The 25,574-nt window shown below is 44.5% G+C and overlaps 2 protein-coding genes across 3 annotated transcripts in view; one reads left to right on the top strand and one right to left on the bottom strand.

The window, feature by feature from the left end:
* The window catches only part of NSF (N-ethylmaleimide sensitive factor, vesicle fusing ATPase), a 145,026-nt gene extending 133,140 nt beyond the window's left edge, over positions 1–11,886 (top strand). The window contains exons 18-21 of one of the 2 annotated variants that reach the window (XM_012751065.2): positions 6,110–6,244; positions 7,591–7,704; positions 10,856–10,911; positions 11,693–11,886. In XM_012751065.2, coding sequence (XP_012606519.1) covers positions 6,110–6,244; positions 7,591–7,704; positions 10,856–10,911; positions 11,693–11,714 — 327 coding nt within the window. In that variant the 3' untranslated portion in view covers positions 11,715–11,886. Of the gene's footprint in view, positions 1–6,109; positions 6,245–7,590; positions 7,705–10,855; positions 10,912–11,400; positions 11,631–11,692 lie in introns of those variants that run through there. The other variant, XM_075994646.1, reaches the window with a different exon arrangement.
* Positions 11,887–17,097: 5,211 nt separating this feature from the next.
* WNT3 (Wnt family member 3) overlaps positions 17,098–25,574 on the bottom strand; it is a 46,147-nt gene continuing 37,670 nt past the window's right edge. Inside the window, exons 3-5 of the mRNA XM_012751088.2 lie at positions 24,024–24,289; positions 22,934–23,421; positions 17,098–19,174 (exon numbers count right to left, since the gene is read on the bottom strand). Of these exons, the coding sequence (XP_012606542.2) occupies positions 22,942–23,421; positions 24,024–24,289 (746 nt within the window). The 3' untranslated portion in view covers positions 17,098–19,174; positions 22,934–22,941. The remainder of the gene's footprint in view (positions 19,175–22,933; positions 23,422–24,023; positions 24,290–25,574) is intronic.

Raw genomic sequence — 25,574 nt, 5'->3', positions numbered from 1 at the left:
AGCTACTAAAGATGTGTTATTGGTTTCCAAAAAGGAGAACTGGAAAATGCATTTTGAATGTTTGTGTTCCCAGAATTAGGCGGGCAGTCCCTTGATGCTGCTGCTTTGCTTGGTGTAAATACAGTGGATCTCAGTCTTTGGGGTGTGCTGAATATAGCACATCATCTCAAATCCTTGAGCACTCAGTCTAGTGAAGATGTTGTCATTATGTATAATAAATACCTAGTTTAATTAACTATGTGCTGTTGACTATTATTAATACATTTTAACATTTTCCAAAACAAAAAAAGAAAAAAGAAATCTTCCCAGATAACCCCACTCCAGGAAACTGTCCCCAGACGCTGTGGCTCTCAGCCATTATTAGTTTGTATTGGCTGATGTGTTACTTGGTAGTTGTCCCTGAATAATTTATTTGCTTTTGCCATCGAAATTGTAATCACCCTGAAGGCACAGACCAAATTTTATAATTCCATAAGTACCTAAAAAGAATAAATTCTTGTTAATGCTTCAATTGGCTGATGTCTGTTTCATCTTTTATTTACCAGGTTATAAATTTTTAGCATTCTGAAATTTTTCACTCTCATTTACAGAAACATCAAATTCTAATAATCAGAAAATAAAGTTTAAAGCCCTGCACACAGAAGTTTTGAGTTGCACTTTTAAACTCACTTCTTAATCCATCTCAGGGTTTCCAATTGTTCACAGTTAATTCTTCTTACCAAGGGTGTATTACACTTGCTCAGCATTGAATGATATGGAAAGAATGGCCTTTCTTTACTGCATAACTGACTTTACTTTTGTTCATAGGTTGAAATCAGCCCTTCCATTTCACTGCAGTATTATATTGGTGGCATTTTTATTTATAGGGAAAAAAAGCTTTCTTCCACATGAACTTTTGTTACAAATCAGTTTATTGGAGCCAATCAATGGGCAAGACCTATGAAAGGGTGTGGATTATCTGGTTAGTCCTTTGTGTGGCAAAAGGCTTAGATGCTGCTTAGTACTTTGCTCATTCTTCATCATGTAAAGAAGTGGTTTTTTTGAAGGATCAACACCTGACTGAGCCCTGCCTTTTTCATGGAAATGTTTTCACCTGAGTTACTTCTTATGGTACTAAGAATTAGTTAACTAATACTTATTTAACCTTGGAACAATGTTTATCATAATCCGATTGGCAGATAGTCATTTTATTTAGGTGTTTTCTTTATAGCATAAGGACTAGCAAATCTCAGTAAGGAGTATGCTGGGAATAATTTTTTCCCCCAAATAGGTTTATCACTCTACTTTTTCTGCTTTCCATGAAGGGGCACATTTGGACACCTTGGGCTGAAGACTAGTAGCCACACCAGCAAGGTGGAGCTCCCCTCTTGGGTTGAACTCTGCATTTATTTTTAAAGCTGCATCCCCCTTTCATGCTGCTGGCAGCTTTTCCCTCCAAGTGTATGCAGTGTGATTTATCACATTAATACATTCAGAGCTGCTTTTTCATGATAAAGCTTCCTTATGAACATAACCACTAATTAATATACAAAATGACCCGGCACATTTTAATCATTTGATAATGTTTTTAGTGTTTTACTAAAGATGACGCTTTACAAGTCAAGACCTGAACTTGCATGGGTCATGACCTCTTTGCAGTGTTTGCAGTCTTGTTAAACAAGAAGAAAAGCAAAACATAAATTAGCGTCTCCATTATAAGTTGCTCTATATTTCCCAATCTTTCAACACTTTTAAGAACACAGTCACTGTTAATGTAAGTTTCACTAGGAAAATGGCAATGATTTTAAAAGTCCAGCTTTCTGGAATGAGTAAGAAGCTTCTTAATGCCATTCTTCTAGAGCCAACACTGCCCTCTGTGAGAGAGGAGCAAGATGAGGGAGTTTTAAGTATGGGCTAGGGCGGGCATGGGGGGAGTGAAAAAACTAGGGTAAAAGGGAAGTAACGGTTACCTTTCACTCTACTGAGGCTGTGCCAGCATGTGTGGCCTTTGGCATCTATTAGGCTTCAGGGATATGTGCCCAAGCTTGCCATTAGAATTTAATGTTAAAAAATACTTTGCGTATAAAAGCACCACTTTTTTGTTATAATAGAAATTTATATGTCTGTACCTGTTTGTAATTACCCCAACACCCCAGCTTTTCTTTTTGTTATTTCCCTTGGACTTATGTATTTCTGCTCCTTGGGCTTAGAATGTCCTTCCTCTTCTAATCTTCCTAATCAACCTACTCATTCCTTAAGACTCAGTTCAGGTATTGTCTCCTCCAGAGAAAGAAGCTTTCTCCACCACGTTTCTTCCGTCTACCTGACGTCCTCGTGTGTATTAATACCTCCGCCTTTCTATATTATTATCTTTTTTCTGTCCTCTCTATGCAAGGTCTATTTCATATTCATCTAGGAACTTGATGAAGTCTATTGATAAGCATTTGGTTTTTAGCTAGTTGATTCCTCAAATAATAATAATGATGACCCTTTAATCTGTGATTCATAGGATGCTGCTATCTCATAGTCTTTGTGCAGTCATCTGTTATGCCAATGGCTAATTGGACCAGACGGTCTCAACTTTGTTTACAGTGGCACATGATCCATTCTTGACACAGAAATGGGCAAAAACAATGAGTAAGATTGAGAAAGGCTAGCGTGCCTTATTGACAGTAATGGCATAATGTTTACAAAACCCAAATTGAAATTGTTTTGGCACCTGATCTTTGATTTCTTAAAATCTTTTCTTGCTAGCATAGCATATTTATTTTATTTTATTTTAATTATCTTTCCTTTCTTTTTATTCTATGGTATTTTGTTACATATTTATTTTAATGTCCTGAGTTTCTAAGACCCATGAATAGGTTCAATGATTGTATTAAAGACTTATCTATGGACTGAGTATATATAATAAATCTAGCGACATAAGTTTAAAGATTTATTCCTCTTCCATTTCCCAAGTAAACTCTTTTATTAATATATTTTTCTTTATGAAGAGAGACAGTGTATGATTTGGGTCTGGATCTGGTTTTCAATCTTGGTTTCATCATTGATTAGTTATTTGGCGTTGAACAAATTACTTATATCTATGCAATTCAAAACCTTCATCAGTAAAATGGGGATAATACTCATACTTAATTCTCATGATTATAATGAACATTAAATGAGATGGATCTGATGAGGCGCCAAACTGTAAATAGGATTAAATGGAAGTCTCCATATTGAGTGGTGAGATACCCAGACCCATTATCCCATCAGCTGCCTGTATGCTGGCAGTGAGGCTTTGGCCTTCAGGAAGGAGATTGGAGGCTGCTTCTCTGGGAAAAATTTACACATACTGACTTTTGAGGGATGCCCAATAATCAGCCAAGTCTTACCTGATCATCCTGCAGTGAAGCCCTCAGACACATAGCTGTTAGTTTAACTCTTAAATATGAATAGTCATCCATTGATACCAGATGCTTGAGGACAGCCAATAAACAAATAGGAAAAAGGCCGGGCGCGGTGGCTCACGCCTGTAATCCTAGCACTCTGGGAGGCCGAGGCAGGCGGATTGCTCGAGGTCAAGAGTTCAAAACCAGCCTGAGCAAGAGCGAGACCCCGTCTCTACTATAAATAGAAAGAAATTAATTGGCCAACTAAAAATATATAGAAAAAATTAGCCGGGCATGGTGGCGCATGCCTGTAGTCCCAGCCACTCGGGAGGCTGAGGCAGAAGGATTGCTTGAGCCCAGGAGTTTGAGGTTGCTGTGAGCTAGGCTGATGCCATGGCACTCACTCTAGCCTGGGTAACAAAGCGAGACTTTGTCTCAAAAAATAAATAAATAAAATAATAGGAAGAAAGGAACTCAGAGGAAGCAGAGACAGAGCGGGGAACAGAAGAAAACATTTTCTTTAATCTATAATATTCAAAGAAATCTAAATTAATATATTATATTCATAAAGTATAATAGGATATGTTTATAAAAGAAAATATTCAGAAAATAAGAAAGAGCTCTCAGAAATAAAAAATAATTTAATATAAAGGCTGGAAGATAAAGTTGATGCTAACCCAAAAAGTATTAAAAAGAGAAAAAAATAGGGCCGGGCGCGGTGGCTCACGCCTGTAATCCTAGCACTCTGGGAGGCCGAGGCGGGAGGATCGCTCAAGGTCAGGAGTTCGAAACCAGCCTGAGCAAGAGCGGGACCCCGTCTCTACTATACATAGAAAGAAATTAATTGGCCAACTAAAAATATGTATACAAAAAATTAGCCAGGCATGGTGGCGCATGCCTGTAGTCCCAGCTACTTGGGAGGCTGAGGCAGGAGGATTGCTTGAGCCCAGGAGTTTGAGGTTGCTGTGAGCGAGGCTGACGCCACGGCACTCACTCTAGCCTAGGCAACAAAGTGAGACTCTGTCTCAAAAAATAAATAAATAAATAAAAGAGAAAGAAATAAAAACTAGGAGCAAAAAAGTAAGAAAATTATAATAGAAGATTAGTTCTAGAGGAACAGTAACCAACTCTTGAAGGTTCCTGGTGGAAGACATAGAAGAGATGAATGGGAGGAAATCTCAAGGAAATAATCCAAGATATTCCCTAGAACTGAATGATTGGAATTTTCCAGTTATCTGGGCAACATAGCAAGAAAAAAAATTAAAAATTAAAAAAAACAAGTTAGAAACAAAGGGTCAGAGATCAGACATTGATTTTTTTCTGGCTAGCAGTACTAAAAATTAAAAGACAATAGACCAGCACTTTCTAAATTGTGAGAGAAAAATTATTTCTAACCTTATTTTCTATACTTGGTCAAACTATTAAGTATAAGATAGAAGGTACAATATTAAGGGCAGAATAAAGGCATTTCCAGACATGTAAGGTCTTTAAAAGTTTACTCCCCCCTTACACCCTTTCTCAGGAAGCTTCTGGGTATATGTACCACAAAAAGGTATAAATTAAGAAAAAGGAAAGCAAGCATACAGAGGATCTAACAGAGGAGAGAGGAAAATTCTAGAACTACAGCCAGCTGTGCTGCAAGCCTAGAAAGCAATCAGTTCAGATTGAACTATGAGGACAGAGGACTCCAGGAGGGGAATGTCTTCAAGAAAATAACACAATTTCAAATGTGTTTGAACATACTGAATGGAGACTCACAGTGTTTGTTAGGGGATGAACTCTTGATAAGTAGCTGGTAAACTAAGCAAAGGGGGAAAAGGCAATTATTAACTCCAATAAAAACAAAATGTTGCCCAAGAAAGGAAATTTAATCATACTCTATATGGCTTAGCTGTAAATCATATTTACATAATCATAATAAGTACTGAATATAGATTTAACTAAAGACTATGAAATAACAATGTTGGAAGGATGAGAAGGGGGGCATTTGGTTGAGGGGTAGTCCAAAATTAATACTAAATCTTCCATAGTATGAAGTCAGTAAATAATATTTAAAGCTGAAAATAAAAATCTGAAAATAGTAGTGTATTCTTGTTATTTAAAGATAAATAAGTAAATATTAATACAAGAAGAAAAGCTAAGAGTTGAAAATGGTTGTCTCTGGAGAGAGGGAATTGGGAATGGCAACATAAGCCTGGTATGGTTTTTATACATTTTTTATATTTTGGAGGGTTAAAAATAAAAATGAAATTTAAAAATATTAAATGAGACTTATGTAAAGCACTTAGCCTACGCCTTTCACAGTTAAATGTTGCATAAATGTAAACTATTATTACCCTGTTCCTTCTTTTTAGAAGGCATATTAAAGCCTTGCTAAGCCAATACAACTTTCCACTCATTTCTCTTTTTTCCCCCAATTCCCACCATACAAGTGCCATGTTGACTCTGAGGAGGGAATTACAGACATCCACGTCAATATCTTTCTCTTTGGTTTGTGTCTCTCCCTGATTTACTAATCCATTGTTTTATTGATGTAAATGAGAAGGAGTTGTTCAGATGTTACCACTTTCTGAATTACGTTGGTACCTTTTTTTAGATTTTCATGAGGAAATTCTAGAATTTTTTTTCTTCTCTTTTGCCTAATCATTTGCATTTCTGTGATAATAAATGGATTTTATGCATTTTGTTCAGGCTTACTCTAGTTTCCTAATTAGTCTCTTTCTGTGTTTTTTAACACGTTTTCTTCCTGTGATCAGGGCCGCAAGCTTCTTATCATTGGGACCACCAGCCGCAAAGATGTTCTTCAGGAGATGGAAATGCTTAACGCTTTCAGCACCACCATCCACGTGCCCAACATTGCCACAGGAGAGCAGCTACTGGAAGCTTTGGAGGTGAAGATGAGTCCGTGGATTGCACACTGTTTATAAGAAAGGAGTTGAGGCGGAAATAGTGCTAAGGGGTCCCACAGCTGTTGCACCTGGTGTTTGGTTTCTGTGTTAACCTAGAACATGGAACCCTGGGATATTAGAAGTTGAGTATAGCTCATCCGAAATGCCTGGGACCAGAAGTGTTTCGAATTTTAGATTTTTTTTTTTTTTTTGGAATATTGTATTATACATGTAAGTATAATGCAATATTCCATTATATTATCCGTAATTCATAAATCTGAAATCTGAAATGCTCCAAAGAGCATTTACTTTGAGTGTCACGTTGGTGCTTAAAAGGTTTTGGATTTTGGAGCATTTTAGATTTTGGATTTTCAGATTAGGGATGCTCAACCTATACCTCCATCTGCTTTCAAGAATTAAAAGAGGAAGATGATCATAAGTGACATTGAATTAATTTCCCATTCTTAGGTATAGGTACCATACAAACTGCCAAGAATGAATTGCTCTGTACCCAGCATGAGTAAAGCACATAGATTACATGGACCAGAAACTTGGATGGGTGGGGGGGCAGGGGTGAGGTAATCACAGTATAGAAAAATCACTCATCCATAGTGGCTTTCAGCTCATATCCTTGAATTTAATAAATTGGAGCAATGAGAAATCCTCAGAAACTTCAAAAAAGCTATAGAAATAGAAGGAATCTTACTAACAAGTTTATAATATAGAAATGTTTTCTTACGTTTTTGGAAGGTAACAATTTTTAGAAAAATATGTTCTTCATTGAAATATTTATTAACATTAGTGTACATGAATGACATGATGAGATCTGTTGGAAAGTATCATGTAGTGAGTTGTTCAGCAGTGGTAGAGTCAGTAAGGCCTCTTAAAGTCTTCAAGACCCATAAAGTTGGTGTGTGCTCCCAACAAAATAGAAGTTATCTATATGATAAATATATCCAGGTTACGTGTTTAGGCAGCTTTTACACCAGGGTTGGGTCAGAGAATTAAATTTAGTTTGCCTTGACATATACAGATTGTTCCTAGAAAGGAATGTTAAAAATTTTTACTTATGTTTATTATGGATTGGAGCTATTTTTCTTCCCAGCAAATTTATCTCTAAGTTATAATGGAGGTCCATAGGAAAACAGGGTTTAAGATACCAGTTTTCACTCCATGATTGCACTTAATGAGTTTAGGAAGGTCAGACTGGGTTTTAAAATAGGAGAGAGAGAATCCTGTCAGCTCGAACAGTCAGGTAGTTCTCACTGTTCTTTTAAGGGTAAATGTGAGAATTAACGAATATTAATGTACTTAGTGTAAAAGTGCTTTCATTCTCATTGTTTTTGTAGCTTTTGGGCAACTTCAAGGATAAGGAACGCACCACAATTGCACAGCAAGTCAAAGGGAAGAAGGTCTGGATAGGAATCAAGAAGTTACTAATGTTGATCGAGATGTCCCTGCAGGTAAGGTGCTTCCTTCTCTGTATGATTCAGACACAGAAAGAAGCTTCATGATACACCAAGAAGTTTTAATATTTCCTTTGCCAAAGTTTTAATAGTTTTTGTATTATTTCCCTTTTTAAAATTTTTTTTATTTTTTGTAGAGACAGGGTCTGGCTTTGTTACTCAGGCCAGTCTCAAACTCATGGCCTCAGGCAATCCTCCTGCCTCCACCTCCCAAAGTGCTAAGATTACAGGTGTGAGCCACTATGCCAGGCCTTTTTTGTATAATTTCCAAACTCTGGTTGGTATTAGTAGCCTGCCTCTGAGATCAAACAATAACTTATTGATAACTTTTCCAGTTCTTAAAATTCAAAAATAGAAGAAAAGATTATAAAATTAACTTTTAGTTTTAAGGAGTCACTCAATCTTAGTACTAGAAAGGACCTCTAAGAGCAATTGTTCTGGTGTCCCTTGTTTTAGAAGTGAGTGTACTGTGTGTCCCACAGGTTGTCAGTGAGCTATCCAAGATCACGCAGCCAGTGAGTGATGGAGAAGGGACAGTGTGCAGCAGAGGTCAGTAAGCTATGGCACACAGATCAAAAGGGGTCTTGGAGACAAGTTAGTTGAGTTGTACAGACTAGACTTGGGGCCTGTATATTTTTCCCTACCTGGGCTCCTAGAGATTTCATGCAAACTACTTTAGGGTTGAAGCATCCAGGATAATATAGAAAACTGAGCCTCAGGCTGCTGCCTGGGCAAAGACAGATGAAACTTCTTTGGGACTTTCTCACATCTACTGGCAATTTACCTTTACTCTTTTGGGAACCCCACCCCTCCATGTGCTCATCCTGTGTTGTCTTGTCCTTATCTGACATACTAGTTTGGACAATAAATGTCTCCCTATCAAGCCCTATGGGTTCAGAGACATTGGCTCTCACTCACTGTTGAATCCACAGCAGTTAGAAGAGAGCTGACGCATGGTAGGGTGCTCTGCAGACTTTTGGTGGATGAATGAATAGGTCCATCCCTGGTCCTAAATGGACAGACTGGTTCTATTTTAAGCACCATGTATTACTGATCAGTCCTGCCTTTCTGTCAGTGTGAACAGTGAGCGGCAGAGGGGAAGTTTAAGTTTCATAGTTACATCTGAAATAGGCTCTTGGATCAGTAACAGATTGCAAGCATGATGTGAATGCTTTTTAATCTTTTGGGGTAAATATATTTTAAAATAAAATTTTTGTGGTTTTCAGAAACATTAAAGTTTAATCTACTGAATATTCAGATGGACTGGTTTTAAGTCAATTTATTTCTTTTCCATTTTGAACAATAAATTAAATTTGTAGACTAATCACTTTGCTTAGGCTTATTCTTGGTAAAGGTGCAAATACAGGTGTATTGGCTCTTTCCTTGAAAAAAGATAAATCTGTCAGATAGTCAACTCTACTCTTGTTTTTTTTAGTTACAGCACAATTTTTTTTAATAATTGCATAGAAGAAACTATGTGGGTTTTTCTCCCCAACCTCCATGCCTTCCTCCTCCTTTGATGCCTGCAGGTCAGTGATCAAGTTAATGCTTCTTATGTATGTGGGGTAGAAAGTGAGAGTGGGGCACTCAGGCCTAATCTTCAGCGACTGACACTTCATAGGCCTCTGAGTTTGAACCCCTTCATGTCAAATGGATTTCGTGCAGCTGAGTGAATTCCCTTTAGATCTGCCTTAGAGAGACGGAGCCTCGGCGAAGAGGCATGTAGTTTAGCAGAATGTAAGTCATGTCACCTCTCTGTTCACTACACATGATTCTGTTAAAACTTGCACAGTGCGAGGATCTGCTCTGACTGGATGTCACCTGAGGGAATAAAGTCATTTATCTAGATTACTTTTTTCCTCCCTTTCTCTTGACTTTTAATTCCATAGCTACAGGCAAGTCAGTAAGTCGTTGCTCACACATATTAAATATATTTAATGGGCAAAGAACTGCAAGTACTGACTACAACTGAGCCCTAGCCAGTTCCTTTTTTTTTTTTTTTAAAGAACTTGACAATTGATTCATATGTAATTCTATTCCCAAAGAGGAAAAATGTTTCTTTTGTTAACTATTCACACTTTTTCTTAGTCCTTTGTAGTCTGACCTCTTAACTTTGATACATTTGAAACTTCTGTTCAATGTTTTTCTGGAATAGAAGAGGTCTTTAAAAAAAAAAAAAAGTGGTCAGAGGGGGAATCTGATTGCACATTTACCTTCAGCTGCACTGAACATTTGAAAGCTCTTCCTGGAGGGCAGGGAGTTCCCTCCCAGGAAACAGACTCCTGCCCTGAAACATATTTTAAAAATTAGGTGTGTTGCTTATAACAAAAATTCATCTTCAGGAATTAATGATGTTTTTAATGATCGTTTTCTAGGTAACTTCACATCTCTGGTGGACCAAGCAGAATAAAATATATTTTAACAAATTAGTATAAATATGAATAGAAAATGAAAACCAGTAGAGATCATTAATAATAACGACCTGAACCAAGCACCTGAAACAAAGCTCCACCACCTTAGCTTAGACTCGTGGCATATTCTCAGTCACAGGAGACACAAATTATCCAGAGATTATGCCAGAGGAGTCAGCAGTACTCCTCATTTTTGAATAATAGTTTAAGCACAACTTTTTTATTAATTGCAAAGAAGAAATTATACAAGGGATACTGAATCTCAGAAAAGCTACATTGTTGGTTATGTAGAGTTAATAAGCTTTTGTTTAGTTGTTTAATAACCTCAATGTGGTTTCTTCAGATTTGGTCTGACTTTTATATACTTTTACGCCTTAGATGAATAGGATGTCATTTGCACCCCTATGAGTGGCCCCCCATCCAGTCACCCAGGTGCACTATGCATCTGCACACAGGCACCAGCTCAGGGTGCACTCAGCCAAGGTGCCTGTCATGACCAGCTGGCTTGGGTCATTTGGAACACAGTGCACAGTGACTCTCCATGCTAGGCAATCCTATTCACCCCTCCTGAGTGATGTCATCTGCTTTGATATGGTCAAGGAGCAGGTAACACCTTCCTGTGACTCAGCAGAGCACGGATGGAAGTGTGAAACCAAGCCTTTCCTTGGTATGAAGTAAGAGCCCAGTCGTTAGAAGGTACCATTAACCATCTTCTTTATTTCTTCTCATGCATTTAGATGGATCCTGAATACCGCGTGAGAAAATTTTTGGCCCTCTTAAGAGAAGAAGGAGCGTAAGTACATACAACACTTAAGACCCTCAACCAGGCCGGGCGCTGTGGCTCACGCCTGTAATCCTAGCTCTTGGGAGGCCGAGGCGGGTGGATTGCTCAAGGTCAGGAGTTCAAAACCAGCCTGAGCGAGACCCTGTCTCTACTATAAATAGAAAGAAATCAATTGGCCAACTGATATATATATATAAAAAATTAGCCGGGCATAGTGGCACATGCCTGTAGTCCCAGCTACTTGGGAGGCTGAGGCAGAAGGATCACTCGAGCCCAGGAGTTTGAGGTTGCTGTGAGCTAGGCTGACGCCACGGCACTCACTCTAGCCTGGACAACAAAGCGAGACTCTGTCTCAAAAAAAAAAAAAAAAAAAAAAAAAAGACCCTCAACCAAACCACATGCCTATTCTAAGAGTTGCTATATCATGTGTATAAATTTGATGGTTTCTTTCTTAGATGACTTTGCTTCCACTTATTAGAGTTCTTTGCTGTGTTGTAGGTCTGAGAGACCAAGCAAGGAAGGTGGTTGTACTGTTGGTTTGCTTTCCCTGTCCTGCTTCACAAACCTTCCTTGCCACAATGCGGGAAAATCTTGAGGGTACATATACATTGGAACCTTCTTCTACATGCATGGGGCTGTGATCATTTTCTTTTGTGAAGTGCTCATCTAATAGCAAATAGTAGAAAATGTAGAGAAAACAGTTAAGAAGCTTTTAGTGATTTTGTGCTGAATGACTTTTTGCAGACCCTCATCTGGGTTTTTTTGTGTGTTTTGGGTATTTCTTTTGCAGTAGCCCCCTTGACTTTGATTGAAAATGGACTGTTTGCAACACACAGTGACCCAGGGAAGTGACCAAGTTGAAGATGGCCTGGGATCTTCACTCATCTTTCTCACGAGACTGGACTAAGTGGAACGTCTTCTACCTTCAACACAGGCTTGCTCTGCATGATTAGTGCAATAAAACTCCCTTCCTTATGCTTACTGAGATATTCTAGTGTTTCGTGGAAGGTGTCAATTTGCTTTAGAATGCTGTGCTTACCTTTCCATGCAAGCTAAGACGATTCCTTCTTACTCAGTCTCCATGTGGAAAGCATCCTGTACTTGTGAACACTACACAGTTTCAGCTCTCTGCCACCTCCACCCTCACCATCCGAACACTCTCAATAAATGTAATGAATGTTGCAGGACAACACTTGGCCTATAAGGTCAACTTTCTGCACACAAGCCAGGAGCAGTGAATCAAGGTGTGGGACACAGGGATCCTCTTACAGCTGTCCTGAGCTAACACTAAAGGTAGTTGGGTATTTGGTAAAGGTTCTCCCACAAAACTGGTTGTTATCTTTGCCTGAAGAAACAGGGTTTTGAATATCTAAGATGCTGTTCTCAATCATTTTCAGAGATGTTTCCAAGTTGCAATTAGGAGATCTTTCTTAATAGAAAGTCAGATTATTACTGTGTTGGCTGTGACTTCCCCTTAAAGTAACTAATTTGCTCTGTGGTAAGGGATATGCTAATTATTGCTTCTTGGTAGATGTTAAAAACATATGAAAGGTATGGAAAAGTGTACACCCCTAAACAGAAAAGAGTTATTAAAACAAAGTAATTTACAAGCCTCTCGGCACTAATTAGTGTCCAACTCTAAGTGGGTCAGTTCCTTAGTATAATATTAAAAGCTTATTAGTATCACTGCTTTTTTCCTTGGCTTAATGACTTACTTGGAATTTATTCTTCCTTTATTTTAAATTATCTGTACTATCTAGTATCTAAATAAAACACTATTCTCCAGAAAAATAAGCCATTTTCTAGCCCTCTCCCCTCAATTCTTTACTGTCCATTCCAGTACGTGAACATACTTCCTTTACCTTCCACAGGCTTCTTCCAAGGGGAAGAAGAACTCGTTGAGTCCTTTTGAGGGTGAATTGTCTCATAACTGACTTAGAAGGGATTTAATTAGGTCATCATGTTTGGTGATGAGACTCGCGGAGCATGCCTCTCTCTCTCTCTCTCTGTTGCTGCTTCAAGTTTGAGGACAAGCATTCAGAAGCCACCCTGAGGTGCTTACACCACACACCACCTACAAGGCTTGTGGGCATAGTGGCCCTTAGGTGTGGCTTTGTCATTTGTCCCCAGGGTAAAAGGCAAATCATCTCCAAATCTTGCTAACTATGTGCTTTCGGTAGAGACTTGTATGTCATATCTATTTTGTCTTGAGTTTTCTTCCCTAGCTTATTTTGTGGCTTTTTAAGAAGTGGATTCTCTTGTGAGATTCTGTGATTCCTGGTGGCCAGTATCCTGATTCCTCCTCCCGTGAAAGCAGCACACATTGTATTAACTTTCGTCTCTTGTTAAATGAGGTTAATGTCTTTGTGTTTTGTCCAAAACTATATTGAAAAGTATAAATAAATATTATATTGTTTAATTCAAATGAAGGAATGCAATAAAGAGTAAATATACTTGAAAACATTCTGTAGCCCAGTTGTTTTGTACAAACCAACATATATAACTGATAGGAATGTAGGAAGAAGAGGGCTCAGAAAAGAAACCCCTCCTGTTTTGTTATAACTTGCATAAGGGGATGGATTATATATTTTAAAATCTCTTAATTATTTAGAAAGTATAGTTATTTAAAATGAAAAACATCATTAGCATATCAAAGTTAATTCACAAGAATCTTCATGCTTTATACTTCTTTTGCCTTATTAAAAAACTGAGGTACCAAAGCCACAAACAAGGTGAGTAATAAACTAAAAAGCAAAGTTGGTTCTCAATTAGAATTACTCCCTTCTATGAAAGGTACAAACCAAGGAACTTAAATACTCTCAGTGAGTTTTCTTCCTGTGGTTCATTTTGGTATCCTTCATATTGTTTTGCATTTTTCTGAGCTATCGGATCTCTTAGCCTAAACCCTGATCTTTAGTATTGGCTCAGGTTAGGATGAGAGGCAGCCCAGAAAATTAGCAAGACTATGTGGGGAAGGGTAGGCTAACCTGAACCCCACATAGCCTGGAGAAGGTACTGGGCAGTAGACTATGAGATTATGAGGAAGCTCCAACTAACTGCTGCCACAGATGTCTTCATCTGTGGATGAACTGTTAACTGGCTATTTTTTTGTAATCAAAACCTCAAAAGGAGGAGGTTATTTTGGCTGGGCGCAATGGCTCACGCCTATAATCCTAGCACTCTGGGAGGCTGAGGGAGAAGGATCACTTGAGGTCAGGAGTTCATGACCAGTCTGAGCAAGAGAGAGACCCCGTCTCTACTAAAAATAGAAAAATGAGACAGGCGACAAAAAATATAAAAAATTAGGCGTGGTGGTGCACACCAATAGTCCCAGCTACTCGAGAGGCAGAGGAAGGAGGATTGCTTGAGCCCAGGAGTCTGAGGTTGCTGCCATGGCACTCTAGTCCAGGCAACAGAGCAAGACTCTGTCTCAAAAAAAAAAAAAAAAAAAAAAAAGTTATCCTTACTAAATTTATGTATTTTCACTGAGACACTTTTTTTTAATGTAACAGAAAAAGTGTATAGTTGTGGTTAAAGTCTGAGATATGTTTTCCTTTAAGGCTGTCTTTTCATATCCTAAAAATTACAACGAACAACTTCCCCTTTAATAAAGTTTCAGCAACAAGTCACAAAATCACAGAGTAGATTGAAGTATGTTTAATAGTCAAAACCTGATGAACAGACGTGTTGAAGCAGTGATTCAGCTATAAACAACCACCCCAGCCCAAACACAGAAGGTAAAAGCAGGATTTCATTTTCCTTGCCTGGCAACTTGGTCCATAGCCTCTTCAAAGAAATGACTGGGAAAGGTGTGTGTGTGAGAGTTCAAAAAAGCATGTAAATTTCAGAAGTTATTGCAAAATGATCTAGAGTGTCTCATCAGCTGACAAGCTGTCCTGAGACGGTCCTGGAGATGAGCCCACAGAGGGTGTGTGCTGCACGGACACCGTGGCCCTAAGATGGAGGAGATGGTGTCTGTGATCGGCCAGAAACACGAGTAGGTGAAGACAGAATTTGCAAGGAGGGCTCATGTTTAAAATTTTCCCAGCATACAGTCTCCACCCAACCGGTTATCTCATGAGTATAAGAGTGATGTAAGGTAATTTTTTGTCTCCTAGAAAATTCTCTGTTAAGGTAGGAGAAACAATGATAGTGTAGCAGCCATACGTTTGTTCAGTTGACTTCACTCTTGCGCACACCAGCCATGCTTATGGGGAAACTAAATGTTCAAGCACAGCTATAAACTGCATTCTCTTTAATCTCAGAGTATGGTTATTCATAGGATTACAAATAGCCTTCATAAGTGTGAATAAGGACCACTTAACTAGTTGGTAATCTTATAGGTTAAAAATAAAAGGGACTCAGGATGCTGGGATAGATGAGGACAGATTGAGCATCCTAACCTGAAAAATCTAAAATCAGAAATGCTCCAAAATCCAAAACTTTCTGAGCGCCAACGTAATGCTATAAAGTGGAAACCTCATGTGATGGATGGAAGTCTAAATGCAGTCAAAACTTTGTGCACAAAATTATTAAAAATATAACATAAAATGACCACAGGCTATGTATGTAAGGTATGTATGAAAAATAAATGAATTCTGTGTTTAGACTTGGATCCCCATCCATAAGATTCCTCACTATGTATGTGCAAATATTTCAAAATCCAGAAAAAAATTGAAATACAGATTACTTCTGGTTCCAGGCATTTCAGATAAGGGCTACTCAACCTGTATTAGCTTTATGTAAAAGTGAAGTAAAAGATGCCCGGCACTGTGGGCTATGGAAGAGATTGGTATACCTTACATGTCCATTCCTTGAATTACAGAAACATAACAGTTTTTGTGGCTTAAGCTTTTTACAGGCTAAATAAAGACATATCATGAGCAAAATGAAGTTCATGGACATCTAGTGGCCATTCCTAATCTAAGGTTAAAGGTCTCAACGGATCACAAGGCAGCCCATCTCCACCACACGAGGCATACTGCTCTATTTTCCTGTTACCATTTTTCTGTGTAGTGAGGTGGATAAGATTTATTCCTAATAGGAGGTAGATCAGGAGAAAGAGAAAGAAAAAACATTTTAGGCCGGGCGCGGTGGCTCACACCCATAATCCTAGTACTCTGGGAGGCCGAGGCGGGCGGATTGCTCGAGGTCAGGAGCTCGAAACCAGCCTGAGCAAGAGCGAGACCCCCTCTCTACTATAAATAGAAAGAAATTAATTGGCCAACTAATATATATAGAAAAAATTAGCCGAGCATGGTGGTGCATGCCTGTAGTCCCAGCTACTCGGGAGACTGAGGCAGCAGGATAGCTTGAGCCCAGGAGTTTGAGGTGGCTGTGAGCTAGGCTGACGCCACGGCACTCACTCTAGCCTGGGCAACAAAGCGAGACTATGTCTCAAAAAAAAAAAAAAAGAAAAAGAAAAAACATTTTAGCTGTTTTCTGAAACATCGTGCCAGATAAAGTTAAGGTGACGTTTTTTGTAGGTCTGAAAACCAAAGGGTTGTCTACTATCATATAACTGAGTTATAGCATGTCATTGTTAAGAAGGCATAACTTCTGGTGCTCCAGGTGATCCTTTTTGAAGTGGTAGTCCCCAGAGCATGCCCACTTGTAGGTCCTTTCTGCCCAGACCACTCTACAACTTCAAATGGCACTTGTTCCCGACAACCCAGAGCCCAGGGCACACCATGTCTTCTTGGAAACTAACCCACCTCTCTATAGCTTAGCTTTCAAAGTGGAGCTAGCAGGGGATAGACCATTTTTGGTCAAGTTTCATTTTCAATAGAGAAAATCCTATTTTCCCAATAACTGGAGTTGCAAACATGTAGTGAGGAGGGGATTAAGGCAATGCTACCCCCCCTACCCCCCCGTCAGCTGGCCTGGGGTCATATCTTTGAGAAGTGCCTATGACATTAGTTTGTACATTGAATATGCTTGAGTCTGTGAAATGAATTACTGCCCAGGTTGGAAATTCCTTGTTAGAAGTTGACTTAGAGCAAACTAAGCCTATAAGAAAGTCCTGTAGTAGATCAGACCCACTGTCCATGACATCTCAGACGATCTTGTATAGGGAACAAAGGAAATGACCTTAATTTGGTCATTTAATTAGCTGAGGCCGCCCAATTCAGAATCAGATATTCTTGACTTCCTGAGCATTAATCTGGAAACTCCACACATTGTACAATGTATCCATTTTATGTTCATTTACCTTCTCTTTAATGACTTAACAGAAAAAAACTGCATGATGAAATATATTTTCTCCAAATATATATATATTTATATAATATATAATCTTAGTTAACTCAAAGGTATATACATTGTATAATAAATAATATTTATAAAAAGAGACTTTTTGAATATAAAATCAAAAAGATCAACAACTTCTACAACTTTTTACAAAACTTTGGATACAGCAGGTTGGTAGGAAATTTCTGTTGGATACTATTACCTGACTACGGCGAGAATAATTACAATGCACTCATGTACTATTATTAATTACTTGTCAGCTACTTGAATACGCCCCAGAAACATGACTTTATCACTTTTAATATAGAATACATAGATATGAAAAGACTCTTTTGAAAATTTGTATCCATTCTGCTGAAGTATTCTCACTTAAAGCAAGCATTATCCAGTGGAAATGACTGAAAACTCTGCAGTCTAAGGTGAGATGGGAGGGGCATTTCGGACTCTAGAGCAGGTGGGATGTGAATCTTTAGCAGAGCCTCTGGCCGGCAGATTCGAGACTGCAGGCAGGCTTGGGGCGGCCGTCTTGGCAAGCCTGCCTACACAAGCCGGGAGATCGCTGACCCGGTATCTTAGGTCGGGGTTAGGTAGACACCGAGAGAAGGGAGAAAAAGAAAAATCTTTGTTCTGCTTTGTTCCCCTGCTGCATCTCTTCCTTCTGATTCTCCTTGAGACAGAGCTGTTGGATCAGTTGGTACCGCCAAAGCCATTCACCTCCACTCTGCTAGCTCTCTAGCACATGGGACAGGACCAGGCACAGCAAGGGGCGCTCGGCCGAGAGATGCTTAACCCACGGGAGCAGTGACTGCTTGCCCCGCTCTGAACGCTAATCCAGACGCTTGGTAACAGCGTGGGTCGATGCTATCCCAGCATGCAGGCGAGGGTGGGAAGAGCTGGGGTGAAGAACGTGGCGTTTCTGTTTGCTCACATAGGCCCGAGAGGGGAAAGGGTGCAGGGAGACGTGTCCCTACCAGAGAGGACACGAAGGGGTCGTTTCCACCCTCCCCATCTGCTAGTCACAAAATTGAAATTTCAGGAATAGACTCTCACTGACCCTTTGTCTAGTTTATACTAAGGTGACCTAGAGTCCAGCTGCTCTACCTGGAGTGGCTTTTATGGAGACTGCAGGTGAGCAGGGCTGGGAGGGATTGAATGGCCCCTTCCAAAGATACCGCTTCTTTCTCTAGGAAGCTATTTGAGCTGGAGAAGACTTGCCCCCATACATAACCTATTTACAACGTCCACTACAAAAAAAAAAAAAGGAACTGCATTAGCGGCGGAAACTGAGAATGGTAGGAAAAGAGTTTGAGATCTGACTGCCTCTCGTGCAGAACAGGGTTATAGAGAGAATGGGACTGAGAAGAACACACAGCTGCTCTTCAAACAGCTTACCAGGCCACCCTGCGCCGCTAGTTCTTCAAAACTCAAAATCCTACTCTAACAACTGCCGTGGACCTCCCTACCACTTCATCCTGGCTAAACCTATGGCTTTTATCAGAATGTGAAAGTATATCAGATTGGAACGGGAGTAGACAGAGAAAAGGAGACGGCAGGGGTGCGTCCTACTTCCCAACTCCCACCTCACAAGCGTCCTGGAATGTCACCATAAGAAGCAGTTTGGAGGCGAAGTCTTGCCCACGCTGACGTCGTTACCGCCAGGCCGAGAGCTCACATCAGCCCAGCCTGTTCTGTTGGAGTAGAATTTTTTTTTTCATTTTTATTTTCTTTAACATGTGCAAAGATAAGCCTCAGGTCTGTTCCTATCAGACCCTAGAGAACTAAAAAGAAAGCCCCATTCTTTAAAAGCCACACACCAGCCAGAGGAGGGTGAGAAACGTAAGATGAGAGAGAGGGAGGAGACGCTCCCTGTCACGGGTGGGCTGGGTCCGGGTCCTTTACCACACGCAGCTGGCGACAGTCCGTATTCCTTGCTGCCCGACGCTGAGGGCTGAGCCCGGCTCCAGGTCCTGCTTTCCATGGGACTGACTCTGCCCAGCCACACGCTTCACCCCTTCCCAGCGCCCTTGGGGAAAATAAATAGGAAGAATTAGAAACTGAGGCTGAGCAAGTTCCTTCCCCAGAGAGGACACCCATTGGGGTTCGAAGACCAGAGGCTGCCAGCAGATCTCAACATTTCTCTTGCGCTTAGAAGTGATGAGGGTGCTGGTGGCTTCTCCACACCCTCTCCTGCACTTTGGGGCCTGCCTTTGAGGGAGGTCACGTGATCCACAGAAACAGTAGGGCTGTCGAGTCCTCCCGATCCTGCCTCCCCCACTTCTAGCTGAGAGGGAGCCCAGCAGCAGGTACCTGCCTCAGTGCGGGAATCCACCTGGCACAGAGACTGGGGGACAGCCGGCCAGTCCCAGGGCCCAGTCCCCAACTTCAGTCACTGCTGTGCTGGGCTCGTGCCCGGCACACACTGTGTCTTTGTATCGCACCAAATAGCTTGATAATGAACTGTCCAAACGGGAGAAAGTCTACTTAATTAATTATGAATAACTCCTTCCCGTCCAAGCACCAACGTGTCCATTTTCTCCGTTTGTATGGTTCCCCCTGACCACGGATTTGAGGCACGAGGCGATCTCGCAGGGGTTCCCACAACTCCAGTCCTCTGGGAGCTGGCAGGGCCAAGGTAAGACTACTTCACACAGGCAGACACTGAGGCTCAGCAAGACGCAAGCATGCCCAAGCCCCCCGGCAAGTCAGTGACAGATGCAGCGGGGCCACCCAGGACACTTGACTCCTGTCCAGAACCCTTCCGGCTCCCCATGCTCACAAAACGGGAGTGACGAGGAACGAATCTGGTGGCTGCAGATGCCAGTGCTAAGGTACTGATCAATGGTTAGCCAGAGACACTGGACAAAAGCTATACTCGATAGAAAAGGTGTTTTTCCCACACCTGTAGGACCCATGCAGGACTCTCTGCCCCTCCTGTGGCCTAAAGCCATTTGACAGTGGCTCTCCCCCGAGGGCGTGGAGGGCACCTTCTCTCTCCTGCCTGCACTGCCAAAACTGACGGGGCAGCCAAGAGAAGAGCTAGAGGCTCCGTTCCCTGCAGTCCCTGCCAGCTTGTGTCTTGGCTCCCGTCTTGCCTGCAGTGTCAGCATGGATGTAAGGACAGGAAGAAGTAACTAGGTCTCAGACAATCCTTGGCTTATGGTGCCAGAGCAGGCAGCAAGCTTGGGGACAGCCGCTCCTGGAGGTCAGCTCTGCGTGGCCCAGGAATGTCCCCTGCCGATCCACGAGCCCTTGGGCCCCATGCCGGGCTCTCCACGTGCACCGTCTAAAGTCCCTGGGACAACGCTGCTAGGGATGTGGTTCTTACCCCCAGTTCACAAAGGTGGAAACCAGGGCTCGGAGCCTGCTTGGGGTCTCGCAGCAAGTTGACTACTCATCAAAAGGGGACCGCACTGGGAGAGCATTCGCCACTCATCCCAGAGTTTGGGCTCCAGAGGGAGCACGGGAGGGGCTTGGGGACTATGAACTACCTGGATGTGGCATCTTGAACCCATGTCTACGTAATGCTTTACATAAGATTGTCAGAAAAAAACATCAGTTGTCCATTTCAGAAATGGGTAGAAAAATCGCTGGAGAGTATCATTTTTTTCCCAGGATCGGTGGTTAGCACATGGTTTGGGGTGGATTTTCTGAACAAGGAGGGCCAACCCCAGCACCTCACTGCCCCCCTTGGCTGATCTCAGCTGCCCACAGGGGCCCACGAGGGGAGGTGCCGGGCAGGGATGCAGGGCTCTGTATCTGTGACCCCCTGTCCCCTGGAGCCACTGGTGGGGCTTGGCTGCCGCTGTGGCCTCCACAGGATGAACATTTGGGGCCTTCTGGAGGCAGAGACCTGGGCCCCAGCCACTAACGCAGGGTCCCCCCCGCCTGTGCAGTGGGCAGGAGAGACAGACGGCCCTCTAGGCCCTGCCCCGAGTTCATGTTTTAAACTCTGCTGTCCCCACACGGCCCCCTCTCAAAATCGCCAGGGCTTTGTCCCATTTGGTAGTGGGGACACCGTGTAGCCTCTGGCCATAGTGAACATCAGAGGAAGGAGGCCACCGTGGTCTTCAAACATTCCTGCCACCCGACGCTGCACAGTGCGCCTGTGAGGTCTCTTATTCGCTGACTTTTCTTCTACCATTTTGAAAAGCAGTAAATGAAACTAAGTGATGGTGCTGTTTCTTTGCACAGTGACTATCCTATGTCATGACTCTGATGGTATTCACACGCTCCCTGTTAGTCTGTGTGCAGAGAAGCATCCCTGTCTGCTAGCTGACTCGAGCTTCATAAAGTTCTGCTGGACAGGCGAGGAAACCAGGCGTCCATGGTTAGACGGCTGGCGCATGGTGGAGCCGGAACTCACCTCTGTCCTCGTCCCACCGCCCACACGGCTTTCTTCCAGACGCCACTGAGAGGTGCTGCCTCCTGCTACTTTTCCGGACCGTGCCTGCCAGGGCATAACTTGAGCTGCACCCAGGGGCTTCCCAGATGTGCGGGGTGAGCTGCCCCTCAACAAGAGCTATTCCCACAACGTCAGGTACCGCCCGTGCCTCAGAGGGTCCTGTCCCACCCCCAGTCCTCTACAGCACAGACAGGCACCACTAGCTCCCGGGTGCCCCGTGTGGAACTGCATCACTAAATAGGGTGCTCTCCCTGTCACAGGCTGCTGTCCCCTAACTCTGCCCCAGCCAGCAGGGACCCAGCAGGCAAGTGCTCCTCAATGACCCAAGCCCTGTCCCCACTTGTTCCTCACAGCCCCTCTGGGAAGGATGACAGATGAAGAAAGAGGTCTATGAGGAATGTCTTGTCTGGGTCACACGGTTGGCAAGTGGCAGGAGCTGGACCGGGGCAAGGCCTCATTCCAAAACCCACACTCATGCCACGACATACTATGTTCCTTCTCAGGGGACAGAAAAAAGAGAAACGGCACATCGGCCATAGGAACCTTCCACCCGGGGCTCCGGGACCACTCCACACCAACGCCAACCTGTCCTGGGGTCCTAGGATCCAAGGACCCGTGCGCTGTGCCTCCCACGCAGGCCACCTCTGGGAAGCTTGAGAACATAATCCACCAGCCTTTGATCCCTCATTACTCATCACAGTCACTCTGAACTTGAACCCCTCCTCCTCCCCAACAGCATCCATAAACGCGGTGAGAGCGATCCCCACTCCACCCCAGCTTCAGATCTGCCGGGATATGGGCTTATGCGCCGCTTCCCCCCACCCACCCTCTGAGCTTGGCAGGATTCATGCTTGTGCGAAAACTTGCCCTCTAAGGTCAAGGTCAGTGCAAAACGACTCTGCCCTGGGGGTAGAAGAGACTTTTACCTTACTATTTCAGTTATTTTTAAAGCCCCTCATTTTACAGTAAGAAAACTGAGGCCCAGAGAAGTGAAACAATAGGAAGTTAGGGACCAAGTTGGGACCAGATGTCAGATCTCCCAGTTTCCAACCCCACAGTGTCCCTCTTCTGGTTCCAATGATAGCTAGTGGTCGTGCAATAATTTGATCTGGCTCATCGTGAGCTGACTTATATAAGCATTTTAATCGATTGCTTACAGCTTCTGTGCACACGCTTGGCTATCACCTAGGCTTTGTGAAATCCACCACGTCTCTGCCCCAGGACCGTGCCCACTGAAGCTTGGGAAATCCTGGCTTCCTATTTTGCCTGTGGAAACTTGTGTGTCTTGGATAGTGCAGAAATAGAACAGGGTCATCAAAATGAGGAGACGAACCCAGGGCCCTGCACCAGGGCTCCCCAGCCTCCCCACCCGAGCCCTACCTGTCTTGCTACTTGCAGGTGTGCACGTCGTAGATGCGGATGCACTCCTGGCAGCTGACGTAGCAGCACCAGTGGAAGATGCAGTGGCATTTCTCCTTCCGCTTCTCCGTCCTCGTGTTGTGGCCTCGGCCACAGCAGAGCAGATCGCAGCCATCGATGCCATGGGAGGTGACATTGCAAGTCCGGTCCCTTGTGCCAAAAGAGCCCGTCTCAGGGTTGGGCTCACAAAAGTTGGGGGAGTTCTCATAGTAGACCAGGTCCCTCTCGGTGGGTGGCTTGAAGAGCGCATACTTGGCCCGGAGGGTCTCCACCCAGCCTCGGGACTCCCGGTGCTTCTCCACCACCATCTCCGAGGCACTGTCGTACTTGTCCTTGAGGAAGTCACCGATGGCGCGGAAGTCAGGCTGGGCCCACCAGCAGGTCTTCACCTCGCAGCTGCCCGACAGCCCATGGCACTTGCATTTGAGGTGCATGTGGTCCAGGATGGTCTGGGGAAGAGGAACAGTGGCTGGCCCCCAGACTGACCCTCCCCTTCCCCACCCCCTCTTCCCGCCGCCTTCACTGCACCTCCTCTACACCAGGAGAACTGCTAGGTACCATTGCGCCCCTCCCCTTCACACCGGGAGCACGGGCAGACATTGTACCGTGGCCATTTCCCAAAGCCCTAGGAAATAGGCTATCCCTGTTTAACAGATGGGGAAACAGGCTGGGAGCTTAAGTGACTTGTCCTAGGTCTTTTACCCAAAGGAAGGGGTGGAAGCTGAATTCAAAGCCAGGCCCTGGGCACTTCACAGCCCTACACAGCCAGCCGAAGTGCCTAGGATGGGCAGGCAGGGGCCTGATCCCATGGGGGCCACATTCCCAGGCACACTCATCCCCGGCTCAGAGCAGCAACAGCCCAAGGAGGAAAGAGGGTGGACAGAAGGGGTGACTGTGGGGTGTGGGTGGGAGCCCAGGATGCACAGGGCTGCCAGGAGGGAGGTGGGGGACCAGGTGAGGCCAGCCCAGGAGGGGCAGGGCGACGCTCAGGCAAAGGGTCCCCGGAGGGCTCCCAGAAAGTTTTCCACCCGGACGAGGGCAGCCGGCTCACCGTGCGACCCGCCTCGTTGTTGTGCTTGTTCATGGCCGAGCGCGCGTCCGGCCTGTTCTCACGCGCGTCTGCAAACTCCCGGGACACCAGCACCCCGAAGTCGGCGTCCTCGCTGCAGCCGCCCCACTTCCAGCCTTCGCCGGGAGGCCCCTTATGGTGCGAGTCGCAGCCGCAGATGGTGGAAGTGCCCTCGGCACAGGAGCGCGTCACAGCGAAGGCCACGCCGGCAGAGGCGATGGCGTGCACGAAGGCTGACTCCCGGGTGGCTGAGGGGAGGGAATGGGGGGCAGTGCTCAGGCATCGGCCTGGGACGCACCTGTCCTGACTCGACCTCCCCAGACGGCAGGAGGAGGCTAGGGAAGAACCATGGTGTCCTCCCAAGGCACTTCGACTGGTCCAGACTCTGGTGGGTATCCCCACTTTACAGACGAGCAAACTGAGGCCCAGGCCGCTAACTAGTTAGCCCAGCGCCTCAACTGCTAGCTCTAGCAGGAGGCTACAGAGATAAGGTAGCCACAGCTGCTTCCTGGCCCCAGGCCCCCTGCCCTCCACCTTCCCAAGCTCCAGGGACCTCAACACAGGCCCTCCCCTCCCCTCCACTTATTTCCCATCTGGATGCACTTGGGCAGACGCTTTCCTTTTCTGAGCCTCAAGACCCTCTTTGTAAAAGGGATACAGCCTCTCCCTGCCTCCAGGGTTCCTGACCAGGAGGACAATGGCCTGTGCCTCAGTCTCCCCCTCCGCATTCTCCTGGCCTTCCACCCAGCAAGGGGTTTTGGACTGAGGATGCCAAGCCCCTCCCAGAAGGGTGAAGACACAGGGCAGTTCCTCTGGTTCTGCCCCAGGGTCCATGGAAGGGGAAGGGGAGATTCCCAGGGCTGTCCCACCTCATTACAGTGATAACCACCTTTGAACCCTGCGTGTGCCCCAGTGCGAGCTCCATTTCGTCCCCTTAACCCGCGGAGGTGGAGAGTTTCACTGTAGGCCCATTGTATAGATAACAGACATTGACGATTAGGGAGGCAAAGGCCTGCAAGATCTGCAGTCCAACCATCTCTCTCCTCCTGGGGTCGACCCTGGAGCCAGGAGGTGACTTGCCACCTTGCTCAGGTTGCAAGACGCAGGGCTGGCGTGGAAGCCAGGGCTCCCGCCTCCTTTCCTGGGCTATGTCCGCGTCCTGAGCGCCCAGGGAGATCACACACAGCTCCGCGGACAAGCAAGCCCGGGAACCCCTGGTAGCTTTGGCTGCCTCTCTTGGGGTCCCAGCGCCCTCATGGGCCACCTGCAGAGGGGCCATCCACTTGCACCGCCCGCGCACTGGAGCCTGCGCTGCCCCGGCCGACGGTTCGATCCCGGCCTGGGCTCCCCGCCGCTGCGCTCCCGTCGCCCAGTTCCAGCCCCTCCGGCCCTCGCGCCCGGCGGGAGCGGGGCGGCGGGCGAGCTCGCAGGGCGGGCGCCCCTCGCTTCCGGCCGGCGCGCGGCCTCTCGCGGTGGCGGCGGCGCCCTGGCCGCGGGCTGCGCTCGGTTCCCAGCCCCGGGGACGCGGGGGCG

Source organism: Microcebus murinus, chromosome 18 (assembly GCF_040939455.1).
Source record: "Microcebus murinus isolate Inina chromosome 18, M.murinus_Inina_mat1.0, whole genome shotgun sequence".
NCBI classification, from domain to species: domain Eukaryota; kingdom Metazoa; phylum Chordata; class Mammalia; order Primates; family Cheirogaleidae; genus Microcebus; species Microcebus murinus.
The sequence above is the reverse complement of the archived record's forward strand: the minus strand, read 5'-3'. Positions and strand labels throughout refer to the sequence as shown.